The sequence below is a fragment of the Engystomops pustulosus genome, chromosome 4 (assembly GCF_040894005.1).
Source record: "Engystomops pustulosus chromosome 4, aEngPut4.maternal, whole genome shotgun sequence".
NCBI classification, from domain to species: domain Eukaryota; kingdom Metazoa; phylum Chordata; class Amphibia; order Anura; family Leptodactylidae; genus Engystomops; species Engystomops pustulosus.
The window spans coordinates 145,400,784-145,422,820 of record NC_092414.1 but is presented as its reverse complement, the minus strand read 5'-3'; the positions used below and the strand labels follow the sequence as shown (position 1 = coordinate 145,422,820).

Below are 22,037 nucleotides of genomic sequence, written 5' to 3'. Positions count from 1 at the left end.
TCACTCCATCAGCTACAAGCTACAAGAGTACAAGCAGCTAGACAGTAGAGACAGCACATGCAGTGTGAAATGATGGGATTGCAAATTGTTTTTATAGGGCTGTGACATCACATAAGCCTGCCGGTCGCTGATTGGCTTACAGGTCTGCACATGTGATCGAGGGTGTCCCAAAGTTCTCTGCCCCATGTTAAACTGGTGCTTGTGGCCATTTTGCTAATAAAGGGGGGGGGGGGGAAATTGTTCCCACGAATCACCGTAAACTTCGATTTGCAGAACCGAAGTTTTCCTGAAATTCTAAACGTTAGAATCTATTTGCCCATCTCTAATCACTACCAATAACACTCACATTGACCCTCACTATTATGTCAGGTCACAATTGAGGGTACATTGCATTGAGACTCCAAATGGATGAGGCCCAGTTTTAGTGGTTCAGATGCTATTAAGGGGAATTTTTAAACAAAATTTATCATCTTTATCACTCTGCATATGTTTAATGTAGCAGACTTTCTAAATCAAGAATGAAGTACCTTATTGCAATGGGACTCAACACGTATAGATGAAACTCACTTATTTCCGTTCTGTGAACTCTTTTACTATATCCTCATGTGATTAGTACAGTCAAGTGATAACGTATAATTTTTTTTTAATTAAACTCCACTATAAATTTGATTTTACATGACAAAACCGTACAAACATATGACAAATAAAGAAAACAAAATGACTTAAAAAGGAAAACAAACACAAAAACAAAAAAACAGGTGAAAAAAAAAATAAACACCTATAAACATTAGAAAGTTTCGCCCAGTGTGTTTTGATCAAGGGTACTCCAACACCTTCAGCCACTGAAAAGCTAAAGGTTAATATTCTTTCATCTGTGCCAGTAGATCAAAATAAACAGATCATCATCAACTACATGGATCTTTCCTCCACCTCGAGGTCTTGTACCAGTGGAACAAAGAGCCCACGCAGAAAATTTCAATTAAAAGATGAATCTCACTGTTCAGACATCACATTCAAAACGTGTAAAGCAGATGCAGAGCCAGCTGACACTGCCTGGTAAAAGCACAGCTCCATCTCACAGCCGTTTCTATATCCTTGGTTATTGGTGTCCCAGTTGAAAACCCACTGGGAAAAAAGTCAACATTAAGGCTGTGAAGGAAAAAAAAATGTATCATTAAATGTATAAAAGCAATCACATCCTAGAGCAAAGCCAGTTATAAACAGTTGTTGCCAATTGAGTACTCTTTGGTACAGAACACAGCGCAGTGCGGCACCATACCGTTCCGTAGCTGGGAGCAAGATAGGACATGTCCTAATCTCCCCAGAATACGGCACCGTGCCACATGTTTCTTTATGTAGAGGGGTGGGGGTGAGCGGAGCTCATCCTCCTCCTCTACTCAGTGCCGACACATGCCCACCGTGCTATGGTACAGCGGGCACACGTTAGTGTGAATATAGCCCGAGGGTAGTTTCACACATTGGCGTTCTGTTATGTATGGTCTCCGTTTTTTTAGCCGTAACGCGTAGCTGCGTGCGTGTGCGTTACATTCATCAATAAAGAAAAAAAATATTTGTACTACATCTACCGTGGATTTGTGCCAGGATCATTTCCTCTCCATGATTGGAGCATCTACGTCTACCTGTGGCTGAAGTCAAACCAGGTGGATGTGGGTGAGCCGACTCATGTGGTTTTGCACATAAAGCAAATAATGTCAAGTCAGGCATTTATTTTTAGGAAGACTTTCAAAGTTACAGATTTGTACTGAATCCATAAGTGGGCCCTTGAGGTAGGCAAGCCCCCACTCTTTGTATGAGCAGGCAGAAGCCTACTCCATTGTGGAAATGTGCTTCTGCCTCTGGTAGACCAAAGTTCAAGGCAAAACACAGTTGGCAAATTACCAATTGGGCCCTAGGACAACTTGAGCTTGCCGACTCAAGAAACACATACCATAAGGCTACGTTGTTGTTTATAAAAGATCCTATTAGACCCTTGTCAGAGAAAAACAATTTTCCCCATGGATTAAATAGTTAAAGGTTGCATAATGTCTTTTGCATATCAGATAAATAATGCCAGGATTCAGTCTAGAGCCTTCTTAAAGCCAATGTGCTGCATGAGCCCTTGGCTTTACTCAAAAAGGCTTAGAAACCTGACCCTATGCAGTGTACGTATAAATGTGTAGTATTGAAATATTGCCATTTCTAGGTTAGGAAATCCATGTACAGTACTTACTTGCTCAATGGATGCTCTAAATGCTCTGTTATCCATCTCAAAATGATGACTCTGGTCATCACGATCATGTTGCCTTTGGATAGTAGCCTTTTTCCTATGGCCAAGCATTCTAGTTTTGGTACACTAGGAGAAAAAGGTTTATGCATGATCTTTCATAGGCTTTAATACATTTATTTGATTTAATAACAGTGTGGGCAAAAAAAAATATATATTTATATTACACTTCGCTATATACTTTATATAACGGTATCTTCCAATTAATAATTTCCCAATTTTAATAGGCCAATTGAGATTACTCAAAATGTAGGATTAATTAATTATGCCAATTTAAAAAGAGGGGTAGATTATTTTACATGATCTACCCCTAATACCTCTAAATCTATCAGGGCTGGATTATAAAGGGCACCAGTGAGCAGCAGTAAGTGGCAATAGTGATACCCTATATTTATAATTTAGCAAGATACCTTTAAGAAGAAAAAAAAAAAAAAAAAACACACACAACATACTGAATCATTAACTTGACTGTATCTTACATATATTTTGGTCACAGACCTTTAATTCTTTTACGGCACGAGGCGTATTACAACGCCGATGCATCGGGTGCGGGAGTTTTTAGAGACCTCACACAAAGAGCCAAGGCGGTTTAGTTTTAACCCATTTATTACAACGTGAGTTTTGCACATTATGATGGTGATGCGGAAAATTTCTATAGTATTACGGCTGTATTATTGCAGTATATGGTAGGATCAGACAACTTGTGGTAGAAAATACCCTAGGGGTCTGAAAAATAGTATAATAAAAAAAAAAATTAAATAAACCTAGAAACGCATATCACCCCCCTATCCCTAGAATTGATATATATATATATATATAAACTGTGAAATTCATGAACCTGTTAGGGCGGACATTTTGGGACGCGGTGATGCCCATCAAAATCTGTTATATTTTGAGAGATCAGACATTTTGGGTCGTGGCGTGGTTTATTTATATTTATATCAATTCCAGGGAAAGTGAGGCGCTTTGAATTAGTTTAAAAAAAATTAAATAAAACCTATTTTTCATACCCCCCCACTCCAAGGGTACTTGAATCCTGATGGTGTGATCGATCCTACCATATACTGCTATACTACAGAGGCAATATGCAGCAAATACATAATGGCTACGGAGTGTGCTCAGCCCGTTAGCCCTCTCCAATCACCCGCAGTAAGTGTAATGTACTACTACGTTTCCAGTCAATAAGGGGTTAAGCTACTAAAGAAATAGAGATTTTAGCATCACTGACTGTGCAAATATGAAATAAAGAACTAATAATGGAACTTGACAAAACGGAATAATGACAAGGTTTCTAATAAAAATGTTTACCCTGGATAACTATACCTATATAACATATCTTGTTTAATCCCTAAACGGATTGGTTTTGCCAAATAAAAAAAAAAAACCATGGGGCAGCCACAGGAGAGACACCAGCTCATTATCTTAATTTTATAATTGTTTAATTTTCAGGGATTAAACAAGATGTTTCTGAATCCGTGTAGCTACAAGGCATCTCAAGCCATGTTTGGTTCATAATGCATAACAGCAAAATGGTATATTTCCTTTAAAGCGATTGGTTCAAAACATATTTTGTCAAGATGACGTACGTTATACATCTTCTCTGATTGGTATACGAAATATTCACCTGTCACCAAATCATGCTTTTTTGCCCAGACTAACCCCAAGTCTGTGTTGATTGCATCTTGTTCGCGAGCTCCACTAACTATTTTAAGAATTAGACCTCCATCTAATATACTTGCTGCACCGGTCAACTCGAGACCAGACCCAACAGTGATGTTCCCATGAACTGTTGATTGCCATGAAGTATAGGGAGTTATAAACTCCCTGTACAATCCTTACCCCAGGTCTCAGCCAGGTGTAAAGGGGCAAGCTGTGAGGGTCATTGTCCAAGGACTGGAAAATAGTAGCATTCAGTGCCCACAGGTGAGAGCTACAGGCATGTGAAAAGTTAAATATATAGGTGTTAGATGGAAGACACAAGAATAGATTGTTGGGGGGGGGGGGGTTAAAGAAAGCCTCAATCTATTTTTACAAATCCCCCACACACACACGTGGCCTTGAAAAAGTGAATCAGACTTATTAGTTTCTTTCTATTAATCTTAGGGTGGGAAAATCATGGCAGTCATGGACAACTAATGGAAACAATTACGGGTAAGTCTAATTCACTTTTTCCATCTTATCCCACCCGATAGCCCTCTGGAGACTATATGAAAATGTTTTTAGGGAGGGACAACTGCTTGGATCGCTCTCCTAGTCTGCCATGATTATTTTCATAACCCTTCAGAAAAACTGCTAATATTAACAGGATATTTTTCTCAGCCCACTTGAAAAATTGTCATTGATTGGGGCATGAGTTTGGGAGATCTTGTCCCCCCTGGTGACAAATGTATGATACTGTTCATGTTGTCTGACAAAATCCACGAAGTCTGATCCAAAGGGACACTTAAAAGTTCTATGGTTTCACAGTTTTAACCCAATTTCCTGAGGCCATAAACCTTAGAACATCTTCTCGGGAAGAAAGGCTCCTTATCCTTGGAGACTTGCATCTATCTGGAGGGATATAGAGGAGAAGGATTACAAAGAACTGAGAAGATTTGTTTCTCGATTTCCACTAAAGGGGAGAGATCTTCATGTAGTTTACAAAAAAGGTTAAGAGGATTCTTGTCCTGGCCACACACAGAAGACAAAAAGTTATCAGGCCTAGAATTCTCATGGCCGACCTCAAGCTGCAGGTTTTTCTCTTTTGAAAACAGGGTAATCTGATTCACAAGATTTAAACCTTTGCGGAAGAAAAGAACATTGGAGGTTCGCCTTAAAACAACCCTCTTGAATTTTGACTTTTCTAGGTTTATTATTCACCCAAGGCTCTGAAGAATTTAAATTACTAGGTCTCTGCAATAGTCATCCATGTAAGAAATTGAGGTAGCAGCAATGTTGGATTTTAGGTTAAACATAACCTACTAAAGAAGTCCTAGGAAGCGGCTATCAGCTTTCCTGTCCATGGGATGCTGGAGCTGAGCGGCATGCTCAAAGGGAGATTGACAACTTTCTCCTTAAATAAAAGATTTTTATATTCTTTTATATTCCCACAATCATAGGATGATCCCAAGATCATCATTTATAGGGAACCTCTGTTTTTAGAGCTCTGAATAATTCGTCCTGGATAGAGGATGGTTCAATGAAATCTTCCTATCCCAAGGTGTTATGAATAGCTTTCATTAAGGGATCTAACTGATCACACGAAACTAAATATTTTGGTATCGAATATTCCTCCATGGTCTTTGAAAAGAACTGTCAGAATTGTCTTTCAAAGAGTTTGAAGGGAGGTTAGATTCTGCATCCGAAGAGGAGAATTCTACACTGACTTTAGTGGGAGGATCCTCTAATTAAGGTGGAGGTTAAGTCTTCCTTGGCTTAAGAATGCTCAAAGAACAAAGTTCTTCCAGGAAAGTAGTTTTTTCATCCTTGTGAACTTTTACATAGGTTTTTTTTTTTGTAAAATTCTGAAGTGTTCAAAACATTTTAAGACTTCAGGAGGCTAGGAGCTAGAGAAGGTAGAGTATTACCAACTCATAATTAAAAACACCATCATAACATTCCTGTCTAAGGTTACTCACGGCAACCAAAAGAAATTCAGGAAATTCATCTGCATCCTCTGCCATCATGGAAGATGCACAACAAAGCCCATTAAAGCTTCCAGTTCACAGTTATATTTGAAAAAAAAAAAAAGCCCCAAGTGTCTTACCTTACTTCTGATCTGAGTGAGGTCACTTCCTATGCGCCACCCCTATGCATTCCACCAGAGCGCCAAACTTCTGGTGTGTTTAGCTGAACGGGATTCCCTACCAACCTAGGATCCCCTGAAGGAGCCAAAACCCGATCGAGGGGTCAAACATATAGTAGGCAGTAGGTATTATCCTGGTGTCCCGCCTCCCTCCGGGAAAGACATGTCTGCCTCACTGACCAACTTAGTGACAGGCAGTGGCGTAACTAGAGTCCACTGGGCCCCGGGACAAAATTCCTAATGGCCCCCCCCCAAATTATACCTAAAAAAAACCCCTCAAAACCCTTTCTGCTAACTGACATTTCAGTGATTACATATTCTGCCCCCCACAATTAATTATTTAATATTCTCCCCCCCCCCCACAATGAATTATTTCCTATTCTGTCCCCCCCACAATGAATAATTACATATTCTGCTCCCCCCCCCACAATGAATATTACATATTCTGCCCCCCCCCACAATGAATTATTTAATATTCTTTCCCCCCACAATGAATTTAATATTCTCTCCCCCCACAATGAATTATTACATATTCTACCCCCCCCCCACAATAAATTTTTACATACACCCCCCCCCCAATTAATTTTTACATCAAATTAATTATTATATACACAATAAGCCCCTTTTACAACTGATTGATCAAAAAAAAAAAAAAAACCCTGTACACTCACCTCTGGCAGCAGGTCCCGCGTCTTCGTTCTTCAGCCCGCGGCCAGACAGGAAAGGGTGCGCGGCAGCGTGATGACATCACGCGGCCGCGCATCCTAGTTCATGGAGCGATGTGCGCCGGGGTGGTTTTCCGGCCACATCGCTCCAGTAATAGTGCTCGACCGGCCGGAAACGGCCACATCGAGCACTATACAGTGACGGGCAGGAGCTTACTGTCCGGACGGACGGAGGCCCCTGCCCGACTGCCAGTGGCGTACCGACCGCTGTCGCCATTGATACGGTCGCCCGGGCCCCCCGTCCGATGGGCCCGGTCTCAATGGCGACCGCTGCGACCGCGGTCGGTACGCCACTGGTGACAGGAAGAAACTAGGGAACAACTTGCGGGAGGGGCCTTTTAAACTTGTCCACTTCCTGCCGCTACAGGGGTCACAAGGCAACTTCCAGGGGACGGTCATGGGGGACACATTGAAAAATAAGTATATGTGAAAAGCATATTATTTGTAAAATGGTAAGCACAACTAAACTATCGTTTGCATCCTTGATCATATCTCTGACTAAAAACAGATTTTTAAAAAGAAAAAGTGTGTATAAAAGTAAGATGTGGAATATAAAATATAGTACATGATTCTTGTGTACCATTTCTGTGTCAAAACAAAGCAAAAACCTTACTATATAGTTAAAGGTTTCTGTCCTTGGTCAAAGTACATGACATTTTCAAGCCATCAACAATGGAAACAAAACTTGTAGTAGTAAATCAGTCCCCCTATGAAATAGAAAAAAAAAAATTAAATTACCACAAAGAGAATGATGGGGAAGATGAGGATACAGAGTCCACACATCACAATTATTGCTACACCAAAGCCAGGAAAATCTATATATTCATAGGAAGGTCCAGGACTGGAATCTGTAGGAGGGAAGAAAACTTTATGACTGCAAAATAGTCCAATTTTATATGTGTAACAAAGTTTAACACACACACACACACACACACACACACACACTTTTGGCCAGTTTTAGAGGAAGTGAGAGTTTTCTTTAAATTTTCTGATGGATGATTTTACTTTGAAAGAAAATGTTGTATTGGAGGTTTTTTTTTGTATCTGCATGTCACCTGATTAAATAAATGGTATCAAATGCTTGACTTTTCACTGGCCATGTGGCTAATTATATGGATACTTGCCATTTCTGTGGGTTTTTACTTTGCCAGTGTCACCACAAGTACAGAATTGCACCAGAAGATTAGAAAAACACCCTCATTGCCTCCACTACTGTCAGTGGGGGACGTTTCAGCTTGGAGCATACCTACAGAACTCTCCCTAGATCTCAGTGAAATATGCAAATATAAGGCTATTATCACTCATGTCATTAGGCTTTCTGAAATGTCATGTTTGACAAGGTATCCAATGAGACCTTGTTTTCCCATATGCCATCCTAAAAAGCATTTGAATATTTCCCAGGATCCCCTAGCGGAGAATCCATGGCTGCAAGTCTACACACACATGAAGGGCGGCCTTAATTGGCAAAGTCTCGAGGAGAAGAACTCTTACTTGCTGACCCTAGGGCATCCACTCCAGACTATTGTTGCCTGTGGCAATGGAGTGTAAAGCATATCACTAGATGCCATTAATAGAACATGAAAAGCATAAGCAATATGGTAGCCCCCACAATCATGAATAGGGTAAGAAAAGGTTTTAAAAATTCTGCAGTCAAAATAAACAGACTACTCAAACACACTAAGAAACTTCTCCAGCAAAAAAGATTAAACATGGCTATTTTAATAGACTCCTATTCATTCATACACAAGAGTGCACTTTTTTGCAATCTTGTTGGTCTTCCCTTCCCTGTGGGTGTCAAAACAAGTGTCACAGTTCGACACTTATTCTTGATTCAGAGATACAAACTTGAAATGCAGCCATTTTCTTAAATAACACAAATAAACAGATATTCAATTTTGATAAATTGTTTAACAGTCTTACCTCCTATAGTTATAGATTTAGTATCTATCTTATATGTTGAAGATCCCAAAATGCCATTAGATCCAAGTGCTTTAAGTAAGAGTTTGAGAACCTCCCTACTACCAGGTGCTGGAAGCTGATACACAAGGTCTCCTCTGCAAACTACAGAGCCACTCCTAATGAAAAATGAAAAGGCGTTATGGAAGAATCTGAGGAACCGCAACAAAATCAAGCAAATAATTAATAAAGGAAAAACTATGTAGAATTTAACAATTTTATTTTCTAAAAGTTTAAATATACATCTAAAAGTGGAGTTTGCCATATACATATTACATTATTTTAGCCACTTAAAGTTATAATCTGTCATTTTGGGTAGCAAAACTACAAAAACAGGTATTTTAGATTTTCCATTAGTTCACCATATGGAATAATTTGATAGTATGGCCATTTTCAGGACATGCTCTTTGTAGTTTAATTTTTATATGTAATCTACATAAAGGAGGGGTGACTAAAAAACAATTATGTAGTTAAAGGGGTATTCTCATTTGAGCATTCACATTCAGTTTCATTCTGCCATATATAAACATTTCTTCAATTAGATGTTATTAAAAAAATGTTCCCATGTGAAGATAATTTCTCATTAATGTAGTAATATGGTCCCTTAGAAACAAGACTGTACCTGGATATGGCCACCTCTGCTGGAAGGATTGTACAAGGAAACAAAAAGTTTCTGAATTTTAAATGTCCCACAGCCGTACTGTGGTAATGATTGCTGTATCCTTGTGGTCAGACAAGTCACAATAGCGCATATCTGGCCATCGCTGCCAAAATGTAAGGTGGTCGTATCCTGGGAAGCCATTTCTAAGGGACAACATGGCTACTTTTATGAGAAATTATTTTCACACAGGAACATTTTTTTTAATAACATCCAATTGAATGTTTCCATATGACAATTTAATTTAATGTGAATGCCCAGATGAGAATACCCCTTTAAGCAGTATTAGGCGAGTGCCAAGCATGTAGTTACAATATATATGTATAGTGACAAAGAAGAATAAGAGTCAAACATTGAACAACAAGATTAGGATGTTGTATTCAGATTACATACAAATTATGCCATTTATGAGGAAAACTAGTCTTATTATATGGTGCATGAAGCCAGGCATATTCATGAGGGGGCAGTCTGAGGATGCAGTGAATACATCAGCAGTCACAGCCGACCTATGGCGTTGGAGGGGTGGGACGAGCCCATGAATATGCCAGACCTCTGAGCTTGGTCCTGTTTTCCTAGGGTACAGCACTGCAGGGTCTGCTAGCTTTATCGTAGGGTTCTGATAAAGCTATCAGAACCAGTCACCACATTTGCACATACACAGCCAGTGACAGGTTCCTATAGAGCCCTATTAACTGACTGACACCCTTCTTTTAGCTAAAAATTGTTTCACTTACATCCACAAATCACCTTTTATCTATCTTATATCACCTGGCATCAGAGGGGCGTGTCCACTTCAGTCTGCCCCTCCCATCTAATCCCCCCCATGCTTTATGCCTCCTTACTGGCCACAGTTCATGCATGTGACCAGAGACACAGAAAAAACCCTGCATACTTAAGTACACAAGGTAGTATGGTGGGTGGATGCTTAAAAAAAATAAATTATACAAATTCCAAAGTAGAACCAGTAGAACTATAAAGGAAAATGGCACCAGCTCAAGCATATACAGTGGATGTAAATGAAGGTTGTGATATACTAAGTTGAATTTCCCACCACAGCAGCTAGAAGTTTGTCGCAAGCCTCATATACTTTTCACAAAGTTCTTCTCATACAGATTGAGCCCTCTTGTTCTACACACCTTCCCATTTCCTATATTGTGGTTTCTAAACTTACTTGAATTCCCGCATTATAACCTGTAGGGGACTGCTGTCCTTTAACACTGTCTGGAGCTAAGGAAATAAAATACCCTGCATTACCTCTATGAAAAATAAAAAAATAGACACATCCATAAATGGTTAATAGACAAATTGGTCATTCAAGAGCATTTATGAGCATACAATATATAAAAAGGCTTTGCATCTTTTTTATTCATGTTTTTATTTTACCAGGGTAAAGAAAATGAGGAGAAATTGTTTTGCCGAATACAAGTGTGCAGCAGACAATTTGTTGTCTGCACTGCGAGAAAGCCCAGTGCCAGGGTCAGCATTGTGCATACCCAGGCAAATGCCAGGGCCCAGAGCTCCTGGGGGGATGGGGAAACTTGTATAAAATAACCATGCGGGGACTGTTTGGTATGATAAACTAGTGAATATTTTAGAGAACAGGGGACTGTATTAGTTTCTCAATTTTTAATACTGTAACGAGTTCTAAGAGGTCTACTGATTCTCTGTCACCCAGGGGCCTACTGAAACCTGAAGACGAAATCTTTGATTATGTTATACTGCAAAACATGCACAGCTGCTTTACAGCACATTAATATTTACAAAATAAAAACAAAAAAATAATTATAACTACTATACTTTTATTTTACACATTCCCTTTAAAGGAAGGAGAGAAACAACTAGCCTTGAGAATGTTAGATTTGCACTCACCGCTGCAGAGAGATCTTTGTTAAGTAATTGGGATTCAGATGAGGACATATCCAAAAGATTTAACACAAATTGCTTATTTGTAACTCGAAATTGAATGGAATGAACTTTCAATTCAATGGGATTTCCTACAAAAAAAAATAAAACAATTTATACTAGAAACTGGAACACAACATTATAAACTCCTACTATGGTATCTTCATAACTACCAAATATGGAAAGAAAAATCTGAACTAACCATTCACAATGATTGAGCTAACATCTACGGATCGATTCACAAGGGCCAGAAGGGAGGACATGAGAGACTGCAGGTTTGTATGAACTGTAGAATTCAAGTAAAGGTTGCCTCGTACTTTCAGATCTCCATGTACATCTCTGGTAGAGGAATAAAAACAATTAAAAAGATCTGTTAAAGGTAGGTCAACGCAAAAGTGTGCGATACAGATTACTACATGCCTGACTAAAAGTCCACGATTTTATGTGATACACAATGCTGGAAGCTTCCCCTTATTAACTAAAGAAGTTCGTAATTATTGCTATATTGTTGGATAAAAAGAATCTTGCAGATGGAAGGACCTTCAACCATGAAACCCTCATATGAGTATAACATTTGGTGGGTGGTTTGAGTGGCCCTGGGCTACCACCCAAATCGCCTATATTATAATCCACTACGGTGACTAAAGCCTCTTCTGCACATGAGAGGATTCATAATACAACGTTATTAAAAGGTTCCAAGCATTTCAGCACATCTTTCCAGTCTGACCTGGATCTCCTTTCATCATACAACAGTCATCCAGAGCAAGAGAACATGATAATGGTAAGTAGCTGAACAGTACTTACCATGACCATGTGGTCTGCTTCTTCGAGCGTTTACCTAGCTAGTGGGAATGCACACACAGCCACACACAGCCACACACAGCCACACACAGCCACACACAGCCACACACAGCCACACACAGCCACACACAGCCACACACAGCCACACACAGCCACACACAGCCACACACAGCCACACACAGCCACACACAGCCACACACAGCCACACACAGCCACACACAGCCACACACAGCCACACACAGCCACACACAGCCACACACAGCCACACACGGGAAATGTAGTTTGCAGAGCTTTGGGACAGTAGGAGACAGAAGTGATAGTGTCATCTTGAAAATGCAAGCAGCCTACTAAGCTCTGGACCTTGGAAGGGGGATCAACGCTAAGAAAATACTGGCAAAATGGTAAAGCAATGATCTACAAGAAGACAAACATACGATTGCTAGGCTATTTTTTTAAATTCTGAGTAACCAGAATACCCCTTTAAGCAACAGGTGTGGTCTTTAGGACAGCCACCAAATTATGCATTAGTCAATTTGAGCAATATGTTATTAGCTTTATTTTAATATACTTTTAAATGGATAACAAAGATAATCACAGTGCCTGAATCTATGAGTAAATACCGTATATACTCGAGTATAAGCCGACCCAAGTATAAGCCGAGGCCCCTAATTTTACCACAAAAACCTGGTAAAACCTATATATTTTTTACTCGAGTATAAGCCGAGTTTGGGTTTTCAGCACATTTTTTTGTGCTGAAAAACTAGGCTTATACTCGAGTATATAAGGTATCTCTGGTTTATCGTGATGTATTTTGACAGTAATTAGTTTTTACAATGTGTGAGTCGCTGCTCTTCTGCTACTTGGGGACCAATGGGGAATACAAACCAATTTAGACAAGGCACCATTAAAGTCCATGTATTTTCCATGTCAGTGGATGGCTTTATGGCAGAAGGAAAGCCATACGTTCATTAATTAAATTTCAATTAAATTAAATTGATTAAACATTTTTGTTGGCAAGTCTAAAAATATATGCTTAGAACTGCCAGGAAGTTCCAAGCACAATTTTTTTTATTTTAGTAATTGCCTAGTGTCATTTATATCCCATTTATTATTATTATAGCCACGCACTATACCAGTTGCAAAGCAGGAGTCTTACCGAATTTGGGAAATTAACACATTTGCTATTGGGAACACTGTATTAACAGCACGAAATACCTAGGAGAGAAAACATTAATGTTAATGGTACCGTAGTGGTTACCTACGGCTATTTACTCTACATTAAAATATATTCCATTTTAGATGCTTTAAGAAGAAAGTCTGCACATTATCTTTTTCTTTTTTTTTTTTACAATCTTCCATATATAATGGTAAAATATTGAAGCCGTCAAAGAATTGTGTGGAACGTAGAATCTTCCCTTACCGCATTCTGTAGATTGTCCAGGAAACTTTGCTTTTCCTTATTTTGCTGGCTTGCTACAATATACCCCGCACGCAGAACTAGAAAAGATATTGGCAGAGTCTCCATCTCCAAATTAGATGTTGTGTATCCTTAAAAAAAAATATATATATATATATTTCCTTGTTATTCCCAAGTAAGACTAGATATACACTATTAAATGGTTAGAGAACACATTAAGACACCAATAAAGCAACCACCCTTAAGCATAGAGTATGTAATACGAAATTAAAGTCTCAACTCCTTATTCCCTACAATAGCTAGAATTCCAAAACAAAAAGTAAAAACTATTATATTGTCCAAAATATAAGAAAATTTAGATTAATTTTTAAACAATGTAAAGGGATAGTTCAAATTAAAGGATAAACTACGGACACTTCTAGATCCAGGCACTATGGTGATTGAAAGGTTACTAAACGTCCCAGCACAACCCCCACTGTAGTGCAGATTCAAGAAGAACTCCCAGCCCTCCCCCCCCCCTGCCTCAGTAGTCTTTCAGGCTCATTAGCATAATTTTTAAAGTTCCTTGTAGGAGGCCATAGATAACAAATATAAGAAGATTACATCAGTCACAATGTCTCGAGCTGAGTAACTGTTACTGGTTTATCATGATTGATTTTAACAGATTTCCTGTAAATATTAGAGATCTTTGTTCATCTTTAGTCTTAGTATGATTTAAAAGGGCAACTTTCATGTGGCTTTTTTTTTTTTTTTTTTTTTTTTAAATATATAGGGGAGTAGTTAGCAAACAGATGTAGTGAATGTCTAAAATTTGTTGTGATGCGCCCTGTTCTTTCATTGCCTTTCTAACATCCTCCTCACATGTCAGAGACAGACACCACACAATAAATAACACCATTTCACAACCTACCATTTACTTTTTCTACAAGTATGTTTAGAGTGTTAAAAGTCTAAAAAAAAAAAATAATATAAAACCACCATAGAGCACCATAAAAAAAGCTAAAATATTGAGAATCATAAAATACTAATTTACAAATGAATAAGGTTTAGTATAGTAAAAATATTTTATCATGTGCAACCCTTTAAAAGGGAACCTGTCACCACATTTTTCACAAATGCAGCTAGTGACAGGTTCCCATAGAGCCCTATTAACAGACAACCTTCTTATAAGCAAAAAAAATGTTTCCCTCAGATACCCATAAAATTAAATTTATAACCTTGCCCGGTATCCAGTGATATCTAGAGCAAGGTGGGGGGGGGGGGGCGCCATAACCTTCACCGGCTGAATCCAGCAGCTCCTCTTGCCTTATCATGCGACATCTAAAGTCCTTTTGCCTAGTAAATGCATGGGGTAGTTTGCTAATGTTAGCAGGCTGATGGACCTTCGATGTCACCCTGGTCAAAAATCATTACTTGCTGCATGCTAAGACAGTAGGTGGAGCTGCTTGGATTCAGCCCGAGGGGACCATGCCCCTGACTCGCTATAGATATCCCTGGATACCAGGCAAGATTAGAAATTTTATTTATTTGATCTGACAAAATTTTTTGCTAAAAAAAAGGGTGTCAGTTAAAAGGGCTATATGGTAACCTGTCACTACCAGTAGATTAGCCTTTCCAGTTTAATACAAACTTACCACATTTAAATTCAGTCAAATACATTTAACTAGAAACCATCTAAGAGCACAAAACAGAAAGCACAAAATAGAACGAACCATTTAATTCCACAGTTGAGCCAATTATAGACCACCCATAATAATTTGTCTCGTTTCCATCAGACAGGATAGTTCGGATAATGTCTGATCCACTTGGTGTAAAGATATTGCTATGAAATACAATATTACTCATAACAATGACAGAGCCCCTCCTAAAAAAAGAAAAATTATAAATTATATAACAAAGAACATGAAAAAAGCCAACAGTAAATTAACAAGAATGGCTATGAAAGAGCAATGATTACACATACAGGTAAACCACAACATGTAAAATATTTCAGAACATTTGAATTATATTCATATTGCAGCTAGAAAGCCATTGGACCCAAATTAACCACATAATATAAATAAATGCTCATTCCATCATAGTGCTGGACCTAGAAAGAAAAAAGCATAAATACAAACAATTTTTTATTGAAAATTTTTAAGACAAGTAATACATTGAGTATATGGGCATGAAAATCAATGAGGCCTATGCAAAGGCCCGCTTTGGATGTATGACATCCGTCACATAACTTTTGATACATCCAGATGTAGACGCACAGTTGAGAATCAATTCCAAGTCCATATAGTCAAACTTACAATGGAATGTAAACCAGGGAGGAGATCAGACAGGATGGGAGGGAAGAGACAATGAAAGGAAGGGAAATTATTCACTGGTCCAGGGAAAGGAAAGCAGGAGAGAAAGTCACAGTTACAATATCAAGAGGTTGTAGAGATGTAGGTAACACAATCTTGCCATACTTTAGTAAATAGCTTCTCCCCATCAGATACACAATTATAATTGGAAAACATGCTGCACCCCCATTGAGCCACCAAGAGTCTGCATCAGCATTGGAGGGAGAACCCTCATGTAACAGACTGCTTACACAGGGCAAATAAACTCTTCCACGCGGGCAAGAAATTGTTTGGTGTGGATCATGGCTACTGTATCGCCATGGAGGAGACATGAAGGACACTGGAGATTTAAAGGACCACCTCTGATCCCATCTAGTGGAAAAAAAATATCTACTGGATATTGTGCTAGTGAGAAGTCGCAAAATCAAAGATTATACATTAGAACTTGTACTACAGAACTTACATAAATCTTTTTATTTCTGTTTTAAGGTAACCATTCTTGTATTTTTCAAAAAGTATCTTGTCCATCTGCAAAACAAGAAACTTTTTAGCAGATCAGTTAGTTCTAAGTTTAGATTCCCAAGTCCGTCGCCATCTGCTCACTGCAAAATTTCCTACATTAGTCATTTTTTTTTAGCCTATGCTCATTGGGCTTTCATATTGCTTACACTAAAATAATTACAGATTTGCAGAGTTTTGCATGCTCACCCCACATTAAACTAAAAAGTCAGTCAGAGGCTGCATATTAAAAAATAATAATGCATTTTAAATGCCCAAATATTACCCTCTAACATAACATGTAATTCGCTCATTCCGCAGCAGACAATCCAGAATTAGACCGCTAAGTCTCTGAAAACTTGGGGGATGGGACTCCTACAGCCAATCAGAAACTGAAAAAAAAAATAATCTGCTCCGCAACTGATTGGCTGTATCAGTGTCAGAACTCCCTAATCATAACAGACTAGGAGTGTCAGAGCCATACAGAGTTATGTACATTATGTTATGCTGCAGATCCGACAACCCCTTTTGTGTCATTGTCTTACTCAGCAGAACTCTGTGTCCTGTATACAAATAGATTCAGGTGGTCCGACTTAGCCCTAGGCATGTTCATCCACAACCGGACATATTAAAGGGGCAGCCTTATAAAATGAAGATCACATCACTGACCTAAGTGCTGCAGTCACTTCCTATGAAGCACACTGCCATACACCGTACCCAAGTTGTCCTTTGCATTGTATCCATTAAGTGAATGCAATACCAAGGTTGAACTCTGATGAAGGGATGCACAAAAATCGCAGCTCAAATCTACAACAGAAACCATTTTCCATAGTTTATTTTTGCCACAGTGGATATTCTAGTGTGTTTACACCTCTTCCTGACCCACCCTTAATATAGGTCACCAAACCACAGGGTGCACCATAACTTGTAAGAAACAGCATTCACCTTTTGAGGTTTCATTTTTCTAATTTACAGAATGCCAAAAGAAATAGTTTTTGTATGATCTTACAGTGTGAAGGCTTCACATTTAAAGTAAAAAGCATATTATGTACAAAATTCCACAAAAAAAACTCACCACAAGTTTTACTTCCTTCTCCAGTTTCCTGTACCCCTCACTTGTGTAGTTCTCAAGCTGCTCATTAAATGAGACACCAGCAATGTGAAAGTTTAATGGCATTGTTACCACTGGAGAAGCGGTAGATTGGGTTAAACTTGTCTTAGGATTTATGGGTGTTCCAGTAATAGATTCAACATGAAAACTTGTTTGGTGAACCCATTCTTTAAGGGCCGGCATCAGTGTCACTTTACTTGACTTGGATAATGATACAAGCCTAAAAAAATTGGTAGAAGTAACTAAAGGGTTCAGTGTTCTAGTACTAGAAGTCCTTAAAGATTGACCAGAGACAGTATTTGGTTTGGAATAATTGTTATTAACTATGGTTGTGACTACATGGGGCAAACGTTGCATTGACGGATGGAAAGTAGAAGTTTTTACAGATAAAGCTTCCACACCAGATTTAGTTGAGATTATTCGTTGCAATGGCGGTATAGTTGTGGGATCATGTGAAGATTTTGCACCAATAGAAGGCGATGCAGAGATCTGTTGAGTGTAAGCTTCTACATTTTTGGCTTCTGTACCATAAGTGGTTCTCTGAGAAGTCTGTTCATTTTGCACAAACTGAACTGTAGAGTTTAATAGTAGGGGAGTTTTTGATTCCCTTAGCATAGGAACACTGGTTAAATGCTCATTGACCCATGTAGAAGCCATGGTAGAACTAGTACTAGTCAGATCAAAGTTACTTTCGTTCATCTCATCACTTCCATTGATCCCGTCATGAAATACATCATAGTGAAATGGTGTACTAGTGCTCTGGTAATCAGACTCAGTGTATACATCTGTAACTGTATGATCTACAAGTATGCCTTCATCACTTGAAGTGACAGAATAGTCGGTTGATTTAGTTGCTTCGCTTTCATTGCCAGTTGACTTGTTTATAGTAGTTTCTGAGGATACTGGTGTAGGAGTGTTTGTTAGATCATGGATTTGCAGAACACATGACCTATTCTTTGAAACATAAGGTGAATGAGTAACACTAAAATCAGTATTCAAGGCAGTGTAATCAGTAGTTTTCCAACTCATGGATCCACTAATCTCTGCAGAACTCAAAGTTGGAGATGGCCAAGTAGAGTGAAGAAAAGTCTTTAAAGTGCCCTTTTCCTGATCCAAATATCTGTCCAGTTCTGAAGTTTGATCAGTATTTAATGGATGAAGAGTAGTTGTTGCTGAAAAATCCTGTTCTTTGTGTACCTCCAAAGTAGGTGAAGAAATAAATGTACCAGCAGAGGTGCCAACCACTACAGATGAATCCCCCATTCTTTGTGTAGTCATGTGGGACATAACAGTAGTCTGATGATCAGTGTTCAATGAACTTTTGGTTTCTAAATTTCTCTTGGTTGTAGACAGATCAACATTTAACGTTTGTTGAGTAACAGATGTCAAGTCCCAATCATTTATTTTCTTCATGGAAACTGGTGAGTTGACATGAGGGAAATTAAACGGCAGGGTGGATAATGTGGGCCTTGAATTTTGGGAATAGAGTTTTGAATTAACAGAATCGGTAGAACTTGAACTTAACAGGGATATTGTAGTAAATGGCATATTACTAAATTGTCGACCAATAGTAGAGGTTTTAGGACTGTGTATGAACACATTGCTAAAGGTGATAGTTTTAAGTGTAGATGACTTTGGAGAAGTCTTTCCAGTTAGGAGATTTGTTCCATCTTTTACTGGGAATGGGCTACTATGAAGATTACTGCTGTGTGAAAAACCCTGCATTAATGAGGGCAAAGAACTTACTGAATGCACCAACAACCTAAAATCAGAGGAAGCATTTTGGTGCTGGTTCCCAAATGAACCAGGAGAGGGCATCTCTTCAGGTTTGGCAGATGTCATAGGCTTCAGTATTGACAGTGTTTGCCCTTTTCCTGAAGGGAAAGTGCTGGCATCTAAAAATGTATCAGTTTGAGACACAACATCACCCAACTTTGTCTTGAATAAAGAGCTCCATATGGAAGGTAATGTCTGGGTCTCAGATATTTCATCATGTGAAACAGTGGTCAGGCTTAGTATCTGTGATAGCTGATCAAAAGTGTCATTCCCATGACCAATTCTTAAAAGCCGCCCTGGAAAATCGGACACACTTCTTGTATCACTGCTACCAACGGATTTAATATTTTCTAATTCAGGCAATAGAGAAAGATTTTTTTGGCCCACCCATTTTTTTAGCATTTCGTTAATAGTAGAAGCCCACTGAGATAAATTTGCACTGCTTTTAGGAGGTGAATCTCTCTTAAATAGTTTACTTTGCTTATAATGTTTTTGAGACCTTGCTGAAAGGATTTTCTCCACCAACATGGACCGTGCCTGTACCACACTTCTTAGTAATTCAGAGTCTGAATAGGGCAAGGTGTCCGATACTGGGTTTTCTGTCTGAGCACAATGGTAGGTAAGGCAGAAGAAAACTAAGAACAAGCTTTGCAACCAGAGTCTTTTTATCGTTCTGAAAGGACAGAACACATTACTTGGTCCAAAGACCGCATTTTGCCATCTGACAGCTTCTTGCTTTGTAGGTCTAAAGTAGAACCTCTGCATTGCACTGAAATCTCCGACACACTGAAATTGGAAAGAGAATCATTAGTTAACAGAACGGTAAGGCTATAGGATTGATTGATTCATATACATGTAGATGACATTTATTCTGACCGCAGCATTTATAAAGCCCCAATATACAAACCTAATAGTATAGACTGAAACAGTCCACCAGGGGTCATTTATGAACTCATGATATATATATGCATAAATTAAAAAAATATTAAATATCTACATAAAGGGGTAACAAAAATGCATCCACCTTCCCCACCGCAATGGGTGCACGGCGCCGTGTGGGAGTGGTACAGTGAAGCACACGTCCGGCACAGTTCCGTAGCCCATAAACTGATACATTGCTGTGCGCTGTGTGTTTCTATGGAGAGGGACGGGGGTGAGCAGCGCACCGTGCTACGGTACGGTGGGCACATGTGTGAATTTAGCCTAATAGGATTGCTAGAACTCACTGTAGTGTGTGCTAGCTGTTGTCCAAAGGAGGTAGGGCATGTGCTCAACTCTCCCTGTAATTACTCCTAAAGATAGTCAGTGAGATGATTGATTAGCACCAACATGCCAATGCGTTTCAACAACTCTTATCAGGGGTCAACGATAAATGCAGGTACTCAATACATCAATACAGTGGCGTAACTAGAAGCTGATGGGCCCCAGTGCAAAGTCTGTGCCAGGCCCCTGACTATAATGTATAGTTTATAACAATAGGGCCCCCTAAACTGCTTGGACCCTGGTGTGATCGAACCTCTGCACCCCCTCAAGTTATGGCCCTGCATCAATAAATCAATCAGTATTCAACACATTGACATAAAAACAAAGGAGCAACGGAGTCCGCTGCCACATGGACACTAAACCGAGTTACTGCTAGCTTCTATTGGCATAGAGTAAACACACCCAACAATAACACAGAATAGCACCTTTAGCTTGTGAGCTTGCACTTCATGACAGAGGATCTAGACAACTTCTAAAACCTGTATTACATCCTCAAAGAAGAAAAAAAAAAAAAATTCAAAGTACGACCACACAATGCTTTCTATTACTCTTAATACAATATTAAATTTATCGCATGTTTATCCACATTAAAAAAAAAAAACACTAATACCCAATACATGAAAGTTCCTACAACAATTGGATTCAAAATGGGGCCACAAGCAGCTACCCACCACTAGCCATAGTCTACTTGGGTAGACTTCACACAACTATGGTCTGTAACCAGGTAGAAGATATTCATGTAGTACCCAACATATTCCACTAGATGGCTGCCGTAAAAAAACAAGAAGATGCCATGCAGCAATAATGCCAAAAAAATAAAGTTTGGCCAAATCAGATTAACAACAGATTAAATGTTATATGCATTTAAACCTTTATCAAATGCAAGTCATCTCATAGGTTTTAATTGTAAACTGAACAAATTCCAAAAACAATAAAATCTCATATTATGAAATAAATACAAAAAAAACTGTAGGATGTCATCTCAAAATTTGTATTGGAAAAAAAATTTGCAGCAGAAGTTTGAAGAGTCATCTTGGGAGGGTAGAAATTAAGATTTTTCTTTATATGAATGATATCTTGTAAGTAACATTCCACTCACCTAATTCCAATAACATTCAACCAACCCTAAAGCCAAGACGCTACCACCAGAAAAGACACCACACACGGCCCAGCTACTTGTGAAACAAGACTGTGCTCCCAGCCATTGCTTATCTCCTCTGTCAGCAAGATGAGAATCAGGTGAAGGCCCACAGCTGCTTGATGAAGTCCTGTGGAGATAGTAGACATAACAGTTGGAGGGGGATCCTTGCCAAAATTATACTGAGGCCGGTGCCACACTCACCGCTTTGTCTGCGTTTGAAACCGCAAATGCAGACAAAGCCGCGCCTACCGGGGCGGGCCATGGCTCGATCGCATCAGCGTTTCTATGGAAACGCCTGCGATCACGAACAAGCTGCCGGTGTTTTGCATTAAATTAACGCAAAACACCGGCGGCTCATTCCCGATCGCAGACATTTCCATAGAGACGCCAA

The 22,037-nt window shown here is 39.0% G+C and overlaps 1 protein-coding gene across 1 annotated transcript; it reads right to left on the bottom strand.

Moving 5' to 3' along the window:
- Positions 1-626: 626 nt before the first annotated feature.
- LOC140127362 (uncharacterized) lies at positions 627-20,952 on the bottom strand. The gene is made up of 13 exons (XM_072147967.1): positions 20,931-20,952; positions 17,431-20,028; positions 16,321-16,385; positions 15,240-15,391; positions 13,531-13,658; positions 13,267-13,325; positions 11,512-11,648; positions 11,277-11,401; positions 10,579-10,634; positions 8,714-8,868; positions 7,532-7,641; positions 2,231-2,353; positions 627-1,149 (listed from the first exon to the last, which is right to left on the bottom strand). Exons 2-13 carry the CDS (start codon positions 20,005-20,007, stop codon positions 1,144-1,146), a joined length of 3,693 nt encoding a protein of 1,230 aa, XP_072004068.1. The 5' UTR covers positions 20,008-20,028; positions 20,931-20,952; the 3' UTR covers positions 627-1,143.
- Positions 20,953-22,037: the final 1,085 nt, after the last annotated feature.

Excerpts from the sequence above, each read along its gene's own strand:
- LOC140127362 (XM_072147967.1), bottom strand. The coding sequence starts at position 20,007 with ATGCAGAGGTTCTACTTTAGACCTACAAAGCAAGAAGCTGTCAGATGG. Across the intron at positions 15,392-16,320 it reads ACAGAAATAAAAAGATTTAT|GAGGGGCTCTGTCATTGTTA; the intron begins GTAAGTTCTGTA and ends TTCTTTTTTTAG. Across the intron at positions 2,354-7,531 it reads TCCCCATCATTCTCTTTGTG|TGTACCAAAACTAGAATGCT; the intron begins GTAATTTAATTT and ends TTTTTCTCCTAG.